Source organism: Bactrocera neohumeralis, chromosome 2 (genome assembly GCF_024586455.1).
Source record: "Bactrocera neohumeralis isolate Rockhampton chromosome 2, APGP_CSIRO_Bneo_wtdbg2-racon-allhic-juicebox.fasta_v2, whole genome shotgun sequence".
NCBI lineage: Eukaryota > Metazoa > Arthropoda > Insecta > Diptera > Tephritidae > Bactrocera > Bactrocera neohumeralis.
The window spans coordinates 83,892,594-83,915,727 of record NC_065919.1 but is presented as its reverse complement, the minus strand read 5'-3'; the positions used below and the strand labels follow the sequence as shown (position 1 = coordinate 83,915,727).

General features: G+C 35.9%; 2 protein-coding genes and 1 long non-coding RNA gene across 3 annotated transcripts; 2 read left to right on the top strand and 1 right to left on the bottom strand.

The window, feature by feature from the left end:
- Positions 1–201: 201 nt before the first annotated feature.
- Positions 202–4,617, bottom strand: LOC126765152 (cuticle protein 19.8-like). The gene is made up of 4 exons (XM_050482752.1): positions 4,606–4,617; positions 3,987–4,541; positions 2,741–2,752; positions 202–705 (listed from the first exon to the last, which is right to left on the bottom strand). The coding sequence occupies exons 1-4, from the start codon at positions 4,615–4,617 to the stop codon at positions 202–204; spliced, it is 1,083 nt and encodes a 360-aa protein (XP_050338709.1).
- Positions 4,618–6,337: 1,720 nt separating this feature from the next.
- On the top strand, positions 6,338–7,004 carry LOC126765336 (larval cuticle protein A2B-like). Its single transcript, XM_050483063.1, has 2 exons — positions 6,338–6,349; positions 6,441–7,004. The coding sequence occupies exons 1-2, from the start codon at positions 6,338–6,340 to the stop codon at positions 7,002–7,004; spliced, it is 576 nt and encodes a 191-aa protein (XP_050339020.1).
- A 6,006-nt stretch (positions 7,005–13,010) lies between these two features.
- Positions 13,011–13,453, top strand: LOC126765417 (uncharacterized). Its single transcript, XR_007668369.1, has 2 exons — positions 13,011–13,143; positions 13,235–13,453. It is a non-coding gene; the product is annotated as an uncharacterized LOC126765417 (long non-coding RNA).
- Positions 13,454–23,134: the final 9,681 nt, after the last annotated feature.

Below are 23,134 nucleotides of genomic sequence, written 5' to 3'. Positions count from 1 at the left end.
AGGATCATTCACTTATCCTAATCTTACTTAAAATAAAATGAAATAAAATTGATAAAATTAATGAAATAAGATACGATTTTATATTACATCATTTATTAACTTAAAATTTTGATCGATTTAAACATGCAAACATAAATTAATAACAAGAACCGATACATTCACAATTATTGATTTGGCTAATATTCGAAGACTTCATAGTCTTTAGTGATGGTAATTGACTGCTGGAGCGGCATAAGAAGTATAATGGGCAGCTGGAGCGGCGTAGTGAGCCACTGGGGCAGCATAATGAGCTACGGGGGCAACAGTCTTGACCACAGCAGGAGCTGAGTAGTGAGCAACTGGAGCAGCGTAGTGAACAGCAGGAGCAGCATAGTGGGCAACTGGGGCAACGGTCTTTACAACTGGAGCGACGGCAACAGCTTTTACAAGAGGTTCACGGTTCACGACGGCGTTGAAACCGTTCACGGGATCCGAAGTGTACTGGACGGTGCGTTTGTAACCATCAGCATCAATGAGAGAGTATTCACCATGAACCACATCACCATCACGTTCCTCCACTTGGCTCTTGGAATCACCGGTGAGTTTGTCATCAACGCCATAAGAGAATTTGTATTGAGGATGAGGATCGTATTCCTCCGATTTCACAACGACTTTTTGGGCTACAGCCACAGGTGCTGCGTGCACGGCGACGGCAGGTGCGGCGTGGTATACTGGAGCAACTGGTACATAGCCAGCGCTGGCCGCGGCGACGAAAGCAAGTGCGAATACAAACTGGAAAGGAAAAAATTAAATTTGATATTATTGGCAGCAATTGGATCAGGTTGCTTTAATCTCAAGCAGTCGCTAAAATTACCTTGAATGCCATTTTAGAGAAGTGTGGTTGGTTCTTTGTCACAACGAATACAAGAAGTGAATGATAGAAAACAAGAGTTTGTCGCCTATTTTATACTACACCTGTCCGTATTTTTTATTGGAGCGAAAATTGTATAATTGTGCCTTGACAGGTCAGCTCGCTTTATCAAAGCATTCAGCACGCTTGATACAAATTTACAAAATTTCGCATACAAAGGTAATGACGTGCGAAAATATTATAAATATGAATTAGTTTATGCTTGACTCATAATTAAATACATATCTACATACGAACATGTGTAGATGTATTTAAATGGTTTGAAGCAGTTCAGTTTGATATTGCTACAATTAGTAACGGTTAAATTTATAACAAATATTGAAGGGTAAAATTTGGACGGAACCTTACATTAAAAAACATCGCAAAATTCAAGAATTTGAGGAGTGTGAAGTATTTGAAATATTTGAGTTGTTAATGTGTAGGGGACCGAGGTCCTTGTATTTAGCTCGCCGATTAAGGCAAGTTTAACACCAAATTACATATGACAAGCGGAGTATTTCTATTAATTCAATGAGTATATCTCACATATTGCTTGATGATAAAAAATTATCTAGTGATTGAAAAAGTTTTATATAATATGATAAATAAAGTCTAGGGAAAATTTGGCACAATTTTGAACTTTGAAATAATGTAAGACAGCAGATAGGCTCAAAATCGCATTTTAAAGGAAACACACATTTAATAAGTTAGGTTAGGTTAGATTGCTGATCGATGATCGCACGTATAGTCCTTTGTGAAGCCATAGAATATAAGAACTCTTGTGTTCGGACTTAGAGATGGGCAAAACGCTTAGTAGTCAAAACAAATTTGCACAAACATTTAATTTACATTTCCGCAATGCGATCCCGTATGCGCTCCCAAGTGTTTAAGTCTTGACCTCCCGAACGCGGGACAGGCAATAAAGCAAGGGTTGAGTTTTTCCACCTCATCTTCTTCCAAACAGCTTCTGCAAACGACGCCTAGTAAGATTCCCGACCTTAAAGCATGGACGATAATAGAGCAATGGCCTGTTAAAAGCCCCACAACTAGGGAGAGGACCTTACTGACGGCAAATAGGTCACTAGATCTCCTGCGTTCAATCTTGGGCTAAAAGGCTTTTGTGACAGCGCAAGTACCGATGATGGTTCGGTGCTGGCCAAGCTTCCGCGAAGCCCAGCTATATAATAGCCGAACACAAGAGGATACGGGAGCACCGATCCACTCCCATTCTACCGATAGCGGTTCTAGGGTGCCTTTCCTTGCAAGCTTATCAGCTTTACAATTTCCTGCCATTACGCTATGGCCCGGCACCTATACCAGTCTTATCGCAAAGATGCTCGATGCAATTGATAGCAAGGTTAGGCACTCCTTGACCAACCCTGAACGCACTGTAAATGAGTTCAAGGCTAGTATCGGCGCTCTGTTATCTGAGTGAATGGAGGCTGCACTCCGAAGTAGCAGATCTACTGCTACGACTTGGAAGACACTGCAATAGTCAGGAAGTCTGAAACTGGAGTTGATAGATAGCTTCCGACGGTAAACCCCTTCACCAACCTTCTCCCCAAGGCTTGAACCATCCGTAAAGAATCTCACAGAACAGAAGCAAAGCAGTACTAGCGAGAAAGCTCAAGTCAGAACGCCAAAATCGTAAAACGCTACGCTGATAAGCATGATGGTCAGGTATCTGGACCAAATATATAAATGATCAGCATGACGAGCTGAGGTTATATATTCATGCTCGTCTGCCTGTATATTGCGAACGAGTCACTTAATTTTTGAGATATCGTTCTGAAATTTTGTACACGTTCTTTTCTCCCCTAGAACAGCTCATTTGTCGGACCACAATAACATGAAGTAGGTTGCCTTTGATATTTCGGGACAATGCTGGTGTTGCAATCTGGCAAATCACAACTTTATTATTCATATTATAGTAGAGCTTGACATTTTTTATGTCCCACATATGTATATATCTAGAACGTTTTGACATATGAACCCTATTTGCAGTAGCTTAAAATATTCATCTTGGCTAAAAATGGAATAGAATCCAGATTATTTTTTACAACTTTTGGCGTGGATTAACTCAGTATCGATGAACTTATTATAATTAAATTTATGTCGATGAAGCTCCATCAAGGGTCAGTGTTCGTCGATGGTATGGTGAATCCAATCGAATTAACAGATCACTCGTATTTCGTGAAGGTCGTTCAAAATTAGTTATTGTCTCGGAAACTGTTGATGCTGTGCGCAATCTGATATTGCAAGATCGTCTTGTGACCTATCGTGGGATTGAGACAATTATATCATTAGTTAGAACAGCATAGATAGATAGAGCTATGTATGTAACTTTCTATACCAACAGAGATAGATAAAAAATTGAGGCTTTGCAATGCGACCTATAGCCTATTGCGTCCTCTCCTATATCACATATGGTAAGAAAGATCCAGCAGTCTGAACAATTCCAGGAGCTTGCTGGAACTTAGGTCCTTGAGCCTGCATCTACAAATTGCTGGTCAATCTAGAATTATATGTTCTGGAAGACCATCATACATTCAATATTGCATGAATTGCATTTAATTGTAAAAACAAATTGTTCACCTTGTATTCCACACACTTGGTCAATCGCAAACAAAACGCGTTTTTGGCACCTGTAAAGGCGGTTGATGTGTTCAGAACCTATGTTTTGAGATATGTAGCTCAGTCAGAGCGACAAAAGTACTTCGACAATTAGTTTAAACCCGTACAAAAGTGTATAGGTCTTCATGGAGAATATTTAGAAAACAATAAACAGATTTTGGTTTATCAATATTTGTTTTTGTATTCTACTCCCGTAATATAAAAAGCAACCCTCGTATGGTGTATAGTATAAGTATGTTTTATTAATACACAGTTCTAGCTGCGCTAGCATTAAAAACGATTTATTTTCAATTTATCGGTTTCCTTTTATTTAAATAAATTTGTGGTGTTAAATAAATATATGTACATATTCATATGTATGTCGATATTAAATAACAAATGGAAATTATTTCCATAAATAACACATTCACCCATTTCAATTCGAATTTTTAACATTTCTTAGGCTTTAATGGTGGTATTTGACGACTGCTGGAGCGGCATAAGAAGTGTAATGGGCAGCTGGAGCGGCGTAGTGAGCCACTGGGGCAGCATAATGAGCTACGGGGGCAACAGTCTTGACAACAGCAGGGGCTGAGTAGTGAGTAACTGGCGCGGCATAGTGAGCCACTGGAGCAGCGTAGTGGGCAACTGGAGCAACAGTCTTTACAACTGGAGCGACGGCAACAGCTTTTACGAGAGGTTCACGGTTCACGACGGCGTTGAAACCATTGATGGGATCAGCAGAGTACTGAACAGTGCGTTTGTAACCATCAGCATCAATGAGGGAATATTCACCATGAACCACATCACCATCACGCTCCTCCACTTGGCTCTTGGAATCACCGGTAAGTTTGTCATCAACGCCATAAGAGAATTTGTATTGAGGATGAGGATCGTATTCCTCCGATTTCACAACGACCTTTTGGGCTACGGCCACAGGTGCTGCGTGCACAGCGACGGCTGGTGCGGCATGGTAGACAGGAGCAACGGGTAGATAGCCAGCGCTGGCCGCGGCGACGAAAGCGAATGCGAATACAAACTGCAAAGAGAAATATTCATTTTATTGATATTGGCAAACAATTAGATCAGGTTGGCAAAATTACCTTGAATGCCATGTTTTCGAAATGTGTTGAATAATTTCGGTGTTAAGCGTGTGGTTGGTTCTTTGTCACAACGAATGCAAGAAGTGAATGATGCCAAATATGATTTTAAAAATCTTTTTATACTTTTTGCAGTGCGTTTATTTATCTATGCAGCTATAGCAAAGAAAATAACTGTATCTTTGAAGGTGCACACATACTATTCACCTACACATAAGAAATTGAGACTTAAGGTGAACCGTGTTAATTGAAAGTTTTACTAATATAATTACAAATATATGCTTAAATATGTTGTTGCAGATTGATGTAGCGGCAATCCTGCAGTGAAATAAATTAGTTATAAATGAGTTTACATTAGTAACAACTGTGCGCTTAACTAGCCAACTGACGATCTTCTATTCATTCACACAGCTTGTATTTTTGTGCGGTGATGCTCTGTGGGACGTCACTATCTGTCGGCGAGCACTTATTGATTACAAAAATTTTGATTTCCGTGAAAAATTTACCTATGGCATAACTGCAAATGTAAAGCGATCAATTCTAAAACAAAAAAAATCTTATAAAACTCTTCAATTAGATGGAATAGTTTCTGACTTAATTGTGCGAATTGTGGAAGCCCAGAAGCCTAGCTTTTGAAGGTATAACCTTGATGAATTGTGAAAAATTTTTACTTATTTCGATTTTGATAAATGGTTTGCTAGATGTCGCCAAAGCTGAAATGTTACTGAAACATAACTTACATACATATGTTCTTGATAAAGGCTAGATTTAAGGGTTACATGGGTTTACGGCTTTCAAAAAATCGATTTTTTTTATTGTCTTATTTAATTCTACAACTCCTCTAGAATATTGTCCTAAATTTTTAAGTTGATCCGAGTAATAGTTTCGGAGATACAGCTTTGAGAACTTGTGCGCTCGAGGCTAGCTAGGCTAAGTGCGCCGTCTTTAAACGCGTTTTTCTCGAAACTGTGTTTTTGAAGTCGGTTGGCAAGATTTCTCGATTTGGAAGAAGAATTTTTTTTTCGGTTACAACTATTAAAAAAAATTTGGCGAAATTTTCAGTAAACTTTCATTTTTTTAATGTCTGCCCATTTTTCAGTTTTTCCCCTTCATTCAAGCTCTAAGTTAAGGTTTCAACTAAAACCATTTTTTTCCATTTTAGATTTTAGGAGTTATCCCGCCTACGCGGACGTATCTTTTTTTCGAGGGATCACTGGAAATGGGCGGTGTTTAAAATATTTCATAAGTTTGCAGACGAAGGAAAAACAAAATAATAGAAACCACTTATGTATATTGAAAAAAAAATTGAGTTTTGGTTATAAAATAGTTATATATTGGTTATATTTGATAGCGGAAACTTAAAATTGTATGCAAATGGCTGCGATACAAACTAATATCACACTTTTTCATATTCATATTTAAAAGAGCGCACATCTCCAGATTTATATATGTATACATATGTATGTCTAATTTGAATGTTATTAGTTTCAACTTATTAGCTCTAAGTAGCTTCGACATAAAAATGGAAAAGGAGAGTATATTAGCCCTTTGACTAACTGCAGCTGAACAGGTTTTAGCAAAAGAAATATGTAGATTGCAGAGCAAAAAACTCACACCAAATTTTCAAGACCAAATCAAAGCGTTGCACTACTATAAAAGTGTCAGCGAATTGACGGACATGTATCATTCACTTCTTGTCTTCGCATTCGCAAAGAACTCAACTAATAATCACGATATGGCTTTCAAGGTAAGTTCAATCACAAAACCGTTAAGCAGCGGGAACTCAATATATAAGAAATATGTTTATATTACGTTAATAATCCAATTTGCTTTTGCAGTTTGTATTCGCACTCGCTTTCGTCGCCGCGGCCAGCGCTGGCTACATACCCGCTGCTCCCGTCTACCACGCCGCACCTGCCGTCGCCGTGCACGCAGCACCTGTGGCTGTAGCCCAAAAGGTTGTTGTGAAATCGGAGGAATACGATCCTCATCCTCAATACAAATTCTCTTATGGCGTTGATGACAAACTCACCGGTGATTCCAAGAGCCAAGTGGAGGAACGTGATGGTGATGTGGTTCGTGGTGAATACTCTCTGATTGATGCTGATGGTTACAAACGCACTGTGCAATACACTTCGGATCCCGTGAACGGTTTCAATGCCGTCGTGAACCGTGAACCTCTCGTTAAAGCTGTTGCCGTCGCTCCAGTTGTAAAGACTGTTGCCCCAGTTGCCCACTACGCTGCTCCAGTTGCTCACTACGCCGCTCCAGTCGCTCACTACTCAGCCCCTGCTGTGGTCAAGACCGTTGCTCCCGTAGCTCATTATGCTGCCCCAGTGGCTCACTACGCCGCTCCAGCTGCCCATTACACATCCTACGCCGCCCCTGCATACCATCATTAATTCGAAGAGAAGTGTCCAATTTCGAAGACTATTTTAAATGGACGAGTGCGTGAACGCTCAACGAATTGTTAATAATTTTATTCTAATTTATTTCGACGTTAAATAAAAAATAATCTACAAAGCCTATCTGTAGCTGTGTTTAACTAAAGGGGGGTAGCACCCACAAAGGTCGAAAAATGTACTTTTTCGCGATGTATTTTTGGGGAAAATGCAATCGGTAAACATAGGATTGATATCATATATTGTATTTGCATTTGGGGAAAATTTAAAGAATAGAAAATATTTTTTTTACATAATGAATACCAAAGATTATTTGACTTTTGGTTATTCTGGTACACCTTGTCGCCGCCGGCATCAAAATCTGCGTAAGATCGTGACAGCAATTTTCATTTTTATTATTTCACTCTAGAAGGTTTTTCATCTTTGAGCGACTGACACCATAATCCACAAACAAACTTCGAGTTATGGAGGGAAATTTGTATGAAATTTTACCAATTGCCAATTCAAGAGTTCGAGTTATAGAAGTTCACCTGTTTATATATATGGTAGTCGAAAAAGTCTTTCCGTATTTTTAATCAAACTTTTTCTTTCCTTTTTCTTTATTTTCATATATCGGGTGATTTTTTAAGAGCTTGATAACTTTTTTTTAAAAAAAAACGCATAAAATTTGCAAAATCTCATCGGTTCTTTAATTGAAACGTTAGATTGGTTCAAGACATTTACTTTTTGAAGATAATTTCATTTAAATGTTGACCGCGGCTGCGTCTTAGGTGGTCCATTCGGAAAGTCCAATTTTGGGCAACTTTTTCGAGCATTTCGGCCGGAATAGCCCGAATTTCTTCGGAAATGTTGTCTTCCAAAAGTTGCTGGCTTATTTCTGTAGACTTTAGACTTGACGTAGCCCCACAAAAAATATCAAAGGCGTTAAATCGCATGATCTTGGTGGCCAACTTACGGGTCCATTTCTTGAGATGAATTGTTCTCCGAAGTTTTCCCTCAAAATGGCCATAGAATCGCGAGCTGTGTGGCATGTAGCGCCATCTTGTTGAAACCACATGAGTCAACATTTAAATGAAATTATCTTCAAAAAGTAAATGTCATGAACCAATCTAACGTTTCAAATAAAGAACCGATGAGATTTTGCAAATTTTATGCGTTTTTTTTAAAAAAAGTTATCAAGCTCTTAAAAAATCACCCGATATAACTCATTGAACTTTAATGAACCAATTGTACCATTTTGGTGGACCACTTTTTGCCATTTTTCCGAGAAACGTTATTCCATCAGTGTAAACCTTTTCTGGTTTCTCGACGTAAAACTCCGACAAGTAATTTTAATAGGCTTCTCTTAAAGCGAACTTTACTTCATCAAGGGAGTTCTGCATTGACCGAAACAAATGGTAGTCCGATGGTGCAAGGTCAGAACTAAATGGTGGATGCATCAAAACTTCCCAGCCAAGCTCTCCCAGTTTTTGCCGAGTCATCAAAGACGTAAGTGGTTTAGCGTTGTCCTGATGGAAGACAAAGCCCATTCTGTTGATCAGTTCTGACCGTTTTTTTTCGATTGCTTGCTTTAATCCCATCAGTTGCTGACAGTAAAATGTAGAATCAATTGTTCGACCAGGCTGGAGCAGCATAGTCATAGTGAATGATTCCTTTCCAATCCCACCAGACGCTCAGCATAACCTTTCGAAGCGTCAATCCTGGCTTTGCGATCATTTGTTGAGCTTCACCACGCTTGGACCATGATCTTTTTCGCACATTACTGTCGTATTTGATCCACTTTTCATCTCCTGTTACCAATCGCTTCATAAATGATTTGATTTCATTTCGTTTCAGCAAAGCATCGCAGATGTTAATTCGGTCCATTAAATTTTTCACATACAATCCAAGTGGTACCCAAATATCGAGCTTCTTTTTGTGGCCAGCCTTTTTTAAATGGTTCAAAACCGTTTGATGATGAATGTTAAATTCCTTAGCGATGTCATGGCTTCATATGTGATGGTCCTGGTCAATCTTTTCCATAATAGCATTGTCTTATTCTACGAACACATCGAAATTTCCAGAATGGAAGTGAGGGAAGCATCGTTGTGCTACATGAACTGATACAGCATCGTCTCTGTTAACTTCGCAAGTTTCATTTGTGGCTTGCGTGGCATTCTTCCCTTTTTCATACAAACATTTCAAAATATAGCGGTTTCTTCATTATTTTCACTCATTTTTGAACAGCTGCAACTTTTTTTCAAATTCCCCGAATTTAAATATTTTTGGTTAAATGAAGCTTAAAATCTCACCTTTCCAACACTATATGGTATGAAACCATGTGGTTGGTAGCACTGGAGAAATACGACTACAACGACATCTATTAACAAAATACGAAAATACTTTTTCGACTACCCAATATATAGCTAAATAGTTTGAAACGTTTTCGGCTACTTCCCAATGATTATACAAATAGTTGGAAATGGGAAATGAAACTAGAGTAGTTCTCTTATACTGGCACAAATTTATTCATCACCATCACCATCATGAGGCAAATAGTTGATGTGAACAATCTTTATGCAAAGTAAATTTTATTCTCTGAATCTTGCCACCTTAAAGTCACCTTTACAATATTCGTAACAAAGCGACAATGGGAGTTTGAGCAAGTTATGTTAGGTCTTTGTTGTCCATTTAGAAAAAAGCGCACACACAAAGGGATTTGCAATTCTTCCCTTTGACCGACTTCTTTTCAACTCTGTAATAAACTTGTGTGCGCAAGCGTACCGACTTACGTGTTGAAATCTATTGTGGCAGCAAGTTAGGACTTGGACTTGGAGGTAAACAGAGTTCATAGAAATGCTTATTTATGAGCATTGGGCTGACCTGTTTCCCGAGGCTCATCTGCTTTGTGTTGATCAGTTCAGTGAAGATCCCTTGGCAGCAACAGCGAAATGCTCATTACAAAATGCTGCGAGCTTAACGAAAGTGCAATGACCGACCGACACAGACACTAGAACCAACCCTTCGACTCCAGCGAGGGATTTTTTTCCCGTTCGCGCGGATTCAAACAACATTTAATCAGACATACAAATACAAAAAGCAGCGATTTGAATTGAAAACAAGCACCAAGGAAATACATTCAATTCATTATGTGCCAATGCACTTCGCATTTTACCACATACAATATAATATACATATGTATGTGTGTGTCAACTTTTGTTGTTTGTTTGTTTATTCAGTTCACGAAGTTACAATTAAGGACGAAACTATAAGAGTCGCGCTCGCATGCATGGCAAATACGTCAGTTATCGTTTTAGATCTTCACGCAAAAATAAAATAAAAATAAAAATCACTCATCGCCGAAAAGATCGCAAATAAACCAATAAATACTGGCACAATAGCGTCTACGAAATATTTCGTTGCGTTCTGCGTCTGCACCTGCCGTTTACATCTTTTTGTGCTTCCACTTTTCGTAAACAAGTTTGTTTGTTATTTTGGAAATTGCATACCTGTAGACGTGGGCTTACATGCACGCGTGTGCATGTGTGTGTGTATGTGTGCTTAATTTATACTTGTAAAAATCATGAAAGGGTTTAAGTTTCCAAGGTCAGTGAAAAATACTTACAAGATCCATTAGTTTAGCTGTACCTTCTGTTCCTTTACAGAATTTTTAAGTAAAAATCATTTACTTTACGTGCACCTGGGCGCTTTTGTAGAACATGCAGCTCCGGCAAGCAGCCATATGTTCAAGACAACCCTGTAGAAACAATCTTAAAATTATTGCGCAAGGTTTGAGGGAAATTCGTATCAGAAAGCCACGGGCTCAGCATCGACAGTAGTCTCAGTAATTTCATATGGACTCAGGACTCTAGTTTTCAAAATATTTGAGCTTGATGTTTATAGACTTGAAGTCCTCCAGGCGAAATAATTATTCTTTTTTAGAGTCGATTGATAATATTTGAATGGGAATTATTTGAAAGAGGGATTATTATATAATATATTTTAGTTATTTTTAATGTTTTGTTAGCAAATATTAAATTAAGTTTTTTCGGTTCTTTACTTTTTTTGAATTGTCTAAGCTTTCAATCGTTTTCTTGATTCTTTTTGATCTTAATTGTTGGTTATGGATTCAGTTTTATAGAAATTAGTTAAATTTCTATTTCTCTTTTGGTTTATTTTTATAGAAACCATTTAAGTTTCTAACTCTTTTTCGGCTTTATTTTTAGTTTCTCTATTCTGATGTATAGATCTCATGATTTCATGCACATAGTTTCTTCTTCATAATGAAACCTCTCGCAATCTAGAGTTGATGATTGTTCATTGAATTTTATAACCTAATGCAAAGCTCACATAATTTTATTCCATAAACTTTTTATCAGCAAATAATCCCAAACCTGTGCCCTTTGGATGCCTTCTTGTGGTTTTTGAGGTTATAAATGGAAACTTTAAAATTTTTTCAAAAGAAATATGAGTTCGCTTTTTTCACTTTCTATCCGAATTCGTAAATATGAGATGGGTAGCCTATACACAGTGACCATGGAACGCTTTCGGATAAGTTAAAATTCTAAGAGAAGTATTTTTGGGTTATTACAAAGTGGAAACCTACCATAATGGACGATAAATATACGTGAAAGAGGTTAAGCGGTTATATAGGTTTACGAGTTTCCAAAAAAAAATAACTTTTTATTGTCTTGTTAAATTTTACAGCACCTCTAGAATATTGTCCCAAATTCAAGTTGATACAACTTTGAGAACTTGTGCGCTCGAGTCTAGCTAGGCTAACTGCGCCGTCTTTAAACGTGTTTTTCTCGAAACTGTGTTTTTGACGTCGGTTGGCAAGATTTCTCAAGAACTACTCCTCCGATCTTCATGAAATTTGAGATACAATTCTTAAAGACTTGGACAAAGAATTTTTTTTTTGATTTTGTGTAAAAATTTCTGCCAAAAAATCAATTTTGAGCTTTTTTCCATCTGCAAGGAGTTATCCTGCCAACGCGGGCGCATCTTTTTTGCGAGGGGTCACCGAAAATGGCGTCGCAATGGCCGAGTTTAAAATATTTTTTTTTCCAAAAATTTCAGAATTTCTTTTTTATAGTGTGTGTTTGTAACAATAAAAAATTATAAATTTTTATATGAGAAAAGAAATTTTGAAAAAAGGCTTTTTTTTACCCGAGGAAACCCATGCACCCCTGAAGCCTCCTATGTAATGACCGTCACAATAAAGATTTCAATTCAGATCAGTGCTCAAATAAAATATGTGGATTGGTTGATTTTTTTTTACTTTTACGAAAGAATTCCGTTGAACGTATAATTCTAGAAAAATCTCTGACTCCAAAAAAAAAATTAAAAAAATTATACAGAAACTATTTCTAGAATAATTTAAAAACAAAATTTTATTAAAAATAAAAGTTATGAAGAAATTAACCAAATTTTTTGATTTTTCAGAATTTTCAAACAGAAAATTCCAAAAAAAATAATTAAAATGTTGTTTAGATTTCCTAGCGGGCATGAAATGCTGGAGAATGCATCTTTTACAAGATGTCAGCTTTTTTGCAGAAATGTCTACGCTTTTTTTCGCCACGACGCGTAAGACTATATTACATGTATTTACGAGGTAAAATAGCATAATACGATTGCAGCGACAAAGTCTGTGTTCTGGAGTGGAATATAAAGAAGTGAAGCAGCGCCCCTTCAATTGTATTGCATCACAGGGCTGGTAGCGAGGCAAGGATAAAAAACAAATCTGGATGAGCAGAACCAGACTGGTGAGCAAAAAATGGCTAGCGCAGCAGAAAAGTGAAAAAGGGAGACACTCTCGTGTGAATGTGTGTGTGTGTGTATGTATGTGAGCATGTCAACAAGGAGTTTTGCAAAAGTTTATGCTGAAATGCAGTGATCTGTGCATTACATACTAGTGTCTGTGTGTGTGTTTGTGTGGCTGGATTCTTGAAAGAGAACACTTTAAGTTTTGCTGCAGATATAAATATGGGTTCAAACACAAGCAGCTTCATTCAGTGTTTTGTGTTGAGTCTGAGGAGTTCGATGAAAAATATTTAAATTTAAATTTTAGTCTGCCATCCAAATTCCATGCAACTTGTGAGAATCCTGACCGAGCAGCGGCACTTCAAGCAGTGATTAGTGAGCGTGTTTCGCATTTGCGGTAAGTGTGACAATTATATAATAAATATTATTAATTTTTGTGCTACGTTAAATGTTAAAGTGTGTAATTCATGAATTCTTCTTGATTTTAGTGAAACATATTTGCTCGGTCATGGAAGAGAAGCTTGCTTTCACACTTCATGACATCACTACCATACATTCGGACTCATTGAACTACTTTGCCACTCATCATCGAACATTGAATCGCCAAAAATAACGTTGGAAGACCTCAAACGCAGTCTCGGCCATTGGACAAAATTGTGATTTTTCATAGTTTAGGTTCAACGAATAAAAAAATACAATAGACAATATTTGGTGCTTGGCTTTTGAATGTCTTGTGGGGTGTATTGAGAATGTTTTATGGCCTGCTGTTGCGATTTCGTAGAAAAAAAATATTTATTTGTGACTGTGTACTGAAGATATTAATAATTTTGATTTTTTTGTTTGCATTAATTGATTTATTTTCTGCAAATTATACGTTAAAGCGTGCGTTGGAAATTGGTTTTAAAATATTTGAAATACTGCCGAGCAAGCATTGAAGCACAAAATACTCCTTCCCATCAACATAAAAAAAACCATGAAAATATACACAATTAAATAAATTTGTAATACTCAAGTGCTTACTTTTTCGAAATGTCAAAAGCTTATAGAAATGACTAAGGTGGAAATGTACGGATTTTCATGTCAAAGGTTGGGTTTTTATACCCTGCACAAGGTATCTTAAGTTTGACATGAACGATTTGGGAAAGTCCGTCTGCCTGCATATACATATGCCAACTAGTCCCTCAGTTTTGGAAATATTAATCTGAAACTTTCACTTGTTCTTTTCTTCTCAAGATATTGTTTGTTTGTAGAAATCGACGATATCGAACCAATATTTGTTATAGCTGCCATACGTATTGACCGATCTAACTTAAGTACCTGTATGGGAAACTTTTTTATTTGACGAGCTATCTACACGAATCTTTGGCACAGCTTATTTCCATAGACACCGCTATCATCTTCTAGTCTATTGTTTAGATCGGATCGCTATGTCATATAGCTCTCATACAAACTGACTGTTCAAAATCAGGTTCTTGTACACAAAACTTTTTCATTTGACAAGATATCGACACGAAATTTGACAGAAAATATTTTCCAAGGCAACTCTACAATTTTCGAACATATTATTCAGATCGGATCACTATGGCGCATAGCTCTCATACAAACGGACCAATTAAAATCAATATACGGATTTTTTATACCCTTTTTAAGGTACAAGAAATGCACCTGTGAAGGGTATTATTACATTACAGCATTACACTAAATTATTGCAAGCAATATTTAGAGTAATGAGTCAGTAAAAACAAGCTTTAAATTGAAATATGCACCATTTCTTATTAATTTACCGAAACTTTTTTTTTGCAAAATTATGGCTAAATAAATCTCTGCATTTCATATGAATTTACAACAAAATTCAAAATTAGCAAATCACATTTATCAATAACATTTTTAACTCACTCGCATTTATCTATCATTTACCGTTATGTTATTATTGTCATTGCCAAACTTGGTGAAACAGTTATGCTGAGTGCTGGCACATTGAAATGTCGAACTCTGAAACACCGTTTGAAACTGGTAGTTTGAAGGTACAATGGGCATGTCAATTTGTTTGTGTATGTGTGTGCGTGAGTGTTGGTGCATGCAATAACGGTAGACATAGCCATGAGTCGTTGGGGACAATAGCAAAGTGGCATTGTTGCATTTCATTTCGCTTTTTATGCACATACACACAGTCATACATACATACACACATCTATATGTGTATCAAAACCGAAACTATTTGGTCGATTGCTCAATTGGCTGCATTCATAAACATAATCGTTCATTGCTACTTACTTTCATTCAAACTACTCGCCGTGTTGTTGTATTTGTGCCTTAAGCCGCGCTGTGCTTTTTATAGAAAGAAAATTAAGCATTGTCTGGTGACGAATACATACGAACATGTGTGCACTTGTATGTAGATGTGCTTGTGCACTCCAATTACCGCTGTTTGGCCTTTCAAGGCCGTTTCAGGTTTTGCTCTGCACATAATAAGCCTAATAAAAGTAATGAGTTGCAAGTCTTATTCTCGCATGACATTCGAAGATAAGTATGTGCGCACACACATACATACATAACATGTATGTTTGCACAAATCAAAAAAAAGAAACAAAGACATGGCAGGTGCATGCTTAGGTATGCACTAAAATAGATTCGCGCCCGGAATGCGCCCGACACACACTTATTTACGCTCAATAATTAATGATCTCGCTTACTTGAAATCATTTTATAATCCAAAAAAGTAGAAAATGATTAAGCTATGACTGCGCATTTTTTGGGTAAAGCTTGCTCGCACGAACTCTTATCTTAAGCGGATATTGTTGAATTAATTATTAAATGCTTAATTATCGTTTTACAACTGAGATTTACTTATACTATTGAATTAAAAATATGAGTTAAAAATTAGCTCAATAATTGAAGTAAAGGGTGATCCATTTCGACGTTCCCAACTTTTTTAAAGAAAAAAAGAGAATGTTTAATATCATTCGAAAGAACAATCTTTGGCATTTAAATGATTTCTATGGCCGCGGGTACGTCTCACATGGTCCATCCGTTGAGTCCAATTTTCGATGACTCATTCGAGCATTTCGACTGGTAACTGACGATTGCCACGGCCTGAACCGAAGTTGAATGATTTCTAAACGTTGTTCAGGCTTAAGTACTTTCATGATGAAATACCAAACAAAACTGAACAAAAATAACATGACAGCTTGACATGACTCACGCGTGATCTGTCAAAAAAAGGCTATTGAAAAAAGTTCTTCTGCTTGGATCACCCGTTATAAATTTAATAATTTGAAAATTTCAAAAAAAGCTCACATAACCATTAAAGTAGTGATTTGAATTTAGTTTCAAAAGTAATTTCCGGCAAGGAGTACTCTGTTTTGATGCAGAGGTGGAGATGCTTTGCAATGTTAGCTGAGCAGAAAATTTTATAGATTGATAATTTGATAAATATGTTACTTGTGATCCAAGGGATGTTGGTGTTGCAGATAGGTGGAGTTGGACCATTACCACGTCCACAAAATGCCGTTAATAGAAAATTTATGAAGTATTATAACGAAGCTTAAGAAATACAAAGATGAGATAAAAAACTGAAATTTGGTACAGGAAATCTTTGTAGAAAGAGAAATTTACTGTTTGAAAATTTTTAAAAAGTGGGCAATACCATCTAATAGTTTTAAAATAAATATTTTACAACCCATAAGAGCTATTTTATTCTAACTTACTAATTCGAAGTCCTTCTGGCACCTCTTCATACACTGTTAAAACGGGTGAAATCGGACTATGATCACACCCACTCATAATAGTTATATTAAAAACTACTAAAAATGCGATGACTTAATAAATAAAAACGTCGGGGGCATTCAATTTACACCCGATGTGGTAGAGAACGGCCTAAATGAGCGAGTAATAAAATTAAACAATGGATGTGGTACCTTTAAATGACCTTATATCTAAGGAACAACTTTAACAATCTCAGCCGAAGTTGGTGGTATGACAGTATTTTGATATTCTGGACAATATCGTACAACAACCACGATTACTCCCTTTTCCCATTTAAATTCCATTGGATTTAATCACTTTACAGATTAAGATAACACCGGTCAACAAAAAAAAATATTTTTTTTGGGGTTTCTGTTCTCATGCTTGAATTCTGATTCTAGACATTGAAAAACACTTAAATATTAATCTTTAGTTCTTTAAGTTTGCTTAAGGCCGATCTACATCGATAAGTATGCTTGGGGTTTAATACCAGAGAGCTCATATGAGCATAAAAGAAATACAAAAAATATTCACTTTTAGACAGTAATTTCTTGTTATTTTACATTTATATATTATTGTTTATCACACATCTTGAATAAAAACGACTCTTGTATCTAAAAATAAATTTTCTAATTATAATCTATAGTGAAATTGTAGAAAAATTATAAAAATCATCGAAAAATTGCTCTAATTTCTACGAAAGCAAACTTTAACCGGCAAAAAAAATGTTTCCTTATTTTTGTCATAGGAGAAACTAAAATTTAACACGTAGATGTCAGTCCCAAAAATCGTGTTGACCGGTGTATTAAGAAAATAAGATACCAATAAGTTCTTGAAACAAAAGTTTGCACAAATAGTGACCCTATACCTCAGGCGTGTTCATGTCAAAAAATAGTCAAAGTCCAAAAATTTTCAAGTTCCCAATTTTAGCTCGTATAACTTTTTTTAACTAAAATATCGGCAAAACTATGAGATATTTTACTGAAATTAAAAAATAATATTTTACTAAAAATAGTGTACCCTTGTGTCAAAAATGAGTAAAATTAGACCAATATTTCCTCTCACCCCCTATACTACTATGAGCAAAAAAAAAGTAAGACTTTGTTCATAATTTATTCTTCAAAATCTATGTCGTCCCTCTCAAAGTAATCTCTCTTGGCCACAATACACTTGTGTCAACATTTTTTCCAGTCCTCGAAACAGCTGTTAAAGCCCATTTCCGGAATAGCCTTCAAAGCGCGTAGCGACTCACGTTTAATGTCTTAAATTGACTCAAAACGGTTTCCCCGAAGCGGTCGTTTGAGTTTGCTGAATAGTCAGAAGTTACACAGAGTAAAATCAGACGAATACCGTGGTTGTGGCACGATATTGGTTAAAAATTTGACGAAAAACTCACGAAAACTCAATGAAGTATGCGACTGTGCTTATCGTGGTGCAAAAATCAAGAGGTGTCGGTCCATAATTATGACATCTTTTTTAACGTTCGAAAAAATTGAGTGATTTTGGAATTTTCACTTTTCTTAGGCCCAAGTGATCTTTCAAAATGGTTTTCACTGATACTTTCACTATTTAAACGATGCCAGTAAGAGCTCTGACTTTTAGTCGTAGATTCTCAAGCACCAATTCCTTTATTTTATTGACATGTTGATCAACGCGATCTACCTCTTTCTTGCATAATTTCACTCATCGTAAAAATTGCCGAAATTGCTATATCGGTGAATACGATGATTGCAACATGAAAATTCAATTTAATATTATTGCTATTTTAAAGAGCTAGAGTGATACCTTACAAAATCATTGTTGGAACATTATTAACAAGATAACCTTGAAAATATATAAATAATAAGTGACTTGATATGAAATTAATATCATTCCACAGTTAATTTATTTTATTAGAAAATTTTGCTAAATATTTTCAAAATTTAAAACTTTGTATATACGAAACATTGCTCTTAGTACCAGCTCGAGTGGTGGTACTCTAATTTTCCGACACGAGTCTCTTGCTTAATCAAAAATAATTTAATTAGTTGCCTGTCATAATTCTCGTGCAACAAAAAAATGCTGTGGACGGAGCACACACACACATATTTCCTTTACGAGTATATACTCGTACATATGTATATACACAATATATGTATATATAGGATATACATACATATATAAATACATTTGTCGGTACAGAATTCTAACGGACCATTGGTCCACGGTTGCCCAAGCTAAATTGATTCCTTTTTCGATGTTTTGTTGCGTTTCAACACACCACTCAACAGGGAATTGGCGGGCAAGAACAAGCATTTGTTGAAAAGTACTAAACATTTTTGACATTATTCCTCTTTTAGCCACACACACACACTCGTTGCCCACATAAACCAATTTCGTTGAACACCCTTATGGGTGATCAATCTTAAATTTTCACCGCTTCTGTCAGCCAGCATTTCCAAAAGTGGAGATGTGCATTCAAGTACAAGCACAAACACAAACACATAGTTAAGAGAAAAACACGCTGCTACTTCGCTGACTGTCAAATGAATGTAGCACACATACATACACGCATAGCCTACATATAGATTACCAGCTGGTCCAAGTGGCGAAGAAAACAGCCAGCACCGGATAGCCGGCATTCGGTTGCTTCCATGTAATGGCGACAATGTGTCCCTCAAATACCATATCCGAATGGTATGTGTGTTCATGCAGTGGCTGCTGGAGCCGAATGCGTTAATTTCATGACAGCCACTCGGTGGGTTATGCGTTCGATCCCTGGCCGGAGAGGCTACGCAAAAAAGCTGCTTAGAACAATCCATCTGTCGTTTGGGGCGAGTTAAGGGGTTACGTGGGCTTACGAGTTTCAAAAAATCTAATTATTTTTATTGACTTATTAAATTCTATAACACCTCTGGAATATTGTCCTAAATGTTAAAGTTGATCCGAGTAATAGTTTCGGAGATACAGCCTTGACAACTAAAGCGATCGAAGCTAGCTAGGCTGAATGCGCCGCCTTTAAACGCGTTTTTCGTGAAACTGTGTTTTTCTCGAGAACTACTCAGCCGATCTTCATGAAATTTTACACAGGTCTTTGAGATACAATTCTTAAAGACTTGTACGAAGAATTTTTTTTATCTCTTCGATCGACTGAAAACGGGTTCTATTTGGACGATTGTTGATTTTTTTGCATGTCAAACTCATAAACCAGTATGAATGTATGATCGGAAATCGCACGATCAAATATGTCCAAAGAGACTTGTTAACGATACTCTTTTTGAAAAAAATTCAGCTTTATCGGGACGAGTCGAGCAAGAACGCGTTTCATACCCAAAATATCCAACAAATCCATTCGAACAGACTCGCGAAAAATGTCGAGTTCTCTTACCATCTTATTTGACGATTTTCGAGCACCATATCATTCACTTTTTTAATAATTTCATCAGTTCATGTGGCCGAAGGTCGTCCAATACGAGGCATGAGGCATATATTCAACAATCTCTCGACCGTCTTTGAAAGCTTTGTACCACTCGTAGGATTATGTTTTTGATAAAACTGAATCAGAAAGTATTATAAAGTACCGTTAAGCGAATATAAAAAAATTTTAATTGACAGAAATCATTTTTTTTCCGAAAAATTTAATCTCTCAATTTCCGTATAAAAACCGATGAAAGAAAGTAAGTCGTTTAAAATATATTCCCTGAAATATATACACATATACATAAATACATATACTTGTATATCTCCATTTAATTCTGCAACAGCTCAATTCATATGCTGAGCAAATCTACAGTTTATTGAAAGGTACTTGAAGGCTCCCCGCAGTTGGCTCAAATTGGGCGACTTGAGTTCTAAGCGTACCAATGTTTACAATGCTGCGTCCAGCCACGAGGCTACTAGATTACAACCGGCATTACACACATACAAGCGCATATGTTGACGCATGTGCAAATACATGCGGACGTACACATTAGTATGTTTCTATATGTGACACAGGATGTATAAACGCCGTTTCATATACATACATACATGTGCACATGCATAGAATATCGGAAGAAAGGCACTGCGAGATATGCAGTCACAGGCGTTGACATTAAAATCATCCATCTTTTAGCTGTCAGTCAAAATTTTCGCCGAAAAGGACGGAAATTTGTTTTTCTTCTCTATGGCATTTCCACGCTTTCTTTTTATTTCAAATTTTTTTTTATCCATGGATATTTTCGAATGTTAGTAGTTTTGTTGCTACTAACATTTCGTTTGCTGTTGCGTCAGCGTGGCGTGCGAAAGGAATATTTGTAAGTTTGGTGCTGGCACGCAATTGTACGCACATACATACATACGTCTATGTATATTATATATGTTTTTGTGTTAATCATTAAAGTCTGGCGAGAAATTAAAGTCGCTAATAAAGTTGTTCAATTTTTTTGTGAGATTGCGTGCCGAAACTTATAAATACTGTATATCGTCACCTAAAATACAAAACAACGTATCATCAAAACAATCGAAATTGAGTTTTTTATTGCTTATAATGCACTATATCATGTTACAAATATGCAGCATAAAATTTTGAGCTTTTGTTGTACGATATAACCAATATATAATCCATGTATAACTAATACATAACCCATATATAACCGTTATATAACCAATATATGACCATTATATAACTAATATATAACCAATAAATAACCTATTTTTTAACCATTATATAACCAAAACTCAAAATTTTGTTTCAATAAGAGTGGTTTCTATTATATCGTTTTTCCTTCGCCTGTAAACTTATGAAAAGTGATGTTACGTTATTTTGCATTTTAAGTGACGATATGAAGTTTCTAAAGCTTATAACGGTATAAAAAAATTTAGTGTTGTTAGGGTATTAGTGATAACTGTTTCTGCTGTTAAATTCAAGTATTGCTTCAATTCAATTTTGCACGTTTATGTTTATTAACTGTTTCAAAGCAGTTTATCTTAGCTTCGTTTTTGTTTTTGTTTTTAATTACATTTAATTGTAAAATACTTATTTATGAGCATATTTATTATTAATTACTTTTAATAATTACATTTATCTTTATATTTAATATTTGAAAAAAATATCGCAACGCATTTGTTGTTTTTGTTTTTGTTTTGATATTTTTCGCAATTCATTAGTAACATAACTACAATTTATTTATTACAATATCTCGCATACAAAATTGCACTTGAACCGGAACGGATTCAATTTTTAAGAGATTTTTTGCTTTGCCAAGCAAAATTATATATAAAACAATTGAAAATTTAAGTTTGATACGAAACACAAACAACAAAAAGCCATATTAAAATACTGCTAAATGTTTATTTTGAATAATTTATTATCAATTGCTAATCACTATTGATTTTTTGAGGCAAAACGTGTCGCAAACAACTTCGATTTCAAATCAACATAAATACAACTATTAGAAAAGCTACGATTTTTATGGAATTCTGTGCATTTTTTTATTTTAATTATTTATGCTACTAATTATATTTCTATACGGCGCACATAATTCATATTCATAAACTTATATAGTATACTATATACAGGTTTTTTTTTAACTAGATATTATCATTGGGACTTACTATAGCTAATTTCTAAGAAATTATTGTTGTATATAATATATATGTACATATGTGCATTTATGTATATATAGAGATATGTATGTATGAATGTATAATTGTTAATATCACTCCATATCATAGTGTGTGCCTGATTTTATTACATGAACATTGCCAAATACTAAAAAAATGTTTCCTGGGTTTCATAAAGGTGCCTCACATACAATCACCAATCATATGGAACAAAGTCAGCCGGATATTCGAAAATCCTGATATTAGCTATATAGGGGCTAAGTCAAGTTCTTACCCAATTTTATCAATTTTAGGCACAAAAATACACTATTGTGAGTAAAACACGCTCTCTAATTTTCGTTCAGATAACTCACATATTGACCGGTATGTGGGGACAAAGTCACCCGGAATTTTAAAAATCTTTATATTAGGCATATAGGGACTCGGGCAGGTATTGACTCGATTCAACCCATTTTTGACGCACAGCGTTACTATTGTCAGGAAAAGATTCTCTCTGAATTTCTATTGTATATCCTGTATACATTGACCGATATTTTCGGTTAAAAGTCAACCATAGGTACTGGGGTCCACATATTCGGTATCTAGGCGCTTGAAGAGTTATGGTTGGATTAGGACAATTTTTGGTCATATGGTGGCATACTTTAAAGGAATCTTATGATAACCTGATAATTAGTTCTTGCTTTGTGTACTGGAAAGGGAAATTTAATTTAAAATGGTACTATATGGGAAGTAGGTGTGATTACTGTCCGATTTCGCCCATTTTCCCGCCGTGGCATAAGAATTTCAGTAGAATAACATGTACCGAAATCGATTGAATTTGGTCCGGCGCGTCTCGATATATGTGTTTTCCCCCTAAAGTGGGCTCTGCCACGTCCATTGTCCAATTTTGAGTCTGGCTCAATTAAAGCCCTGTCATAACATCTTGGTAAAATTTTATGTCTCTGGCACATTTAGTTACAGATTTGTACTGTCAGTAGGAGTTCTTATAATATTTTAGCAGGGCAAATTTCGTTGTTTTAGCTTTAGTTGTTTAGGAGATATATACAATAAACTTATTAGAT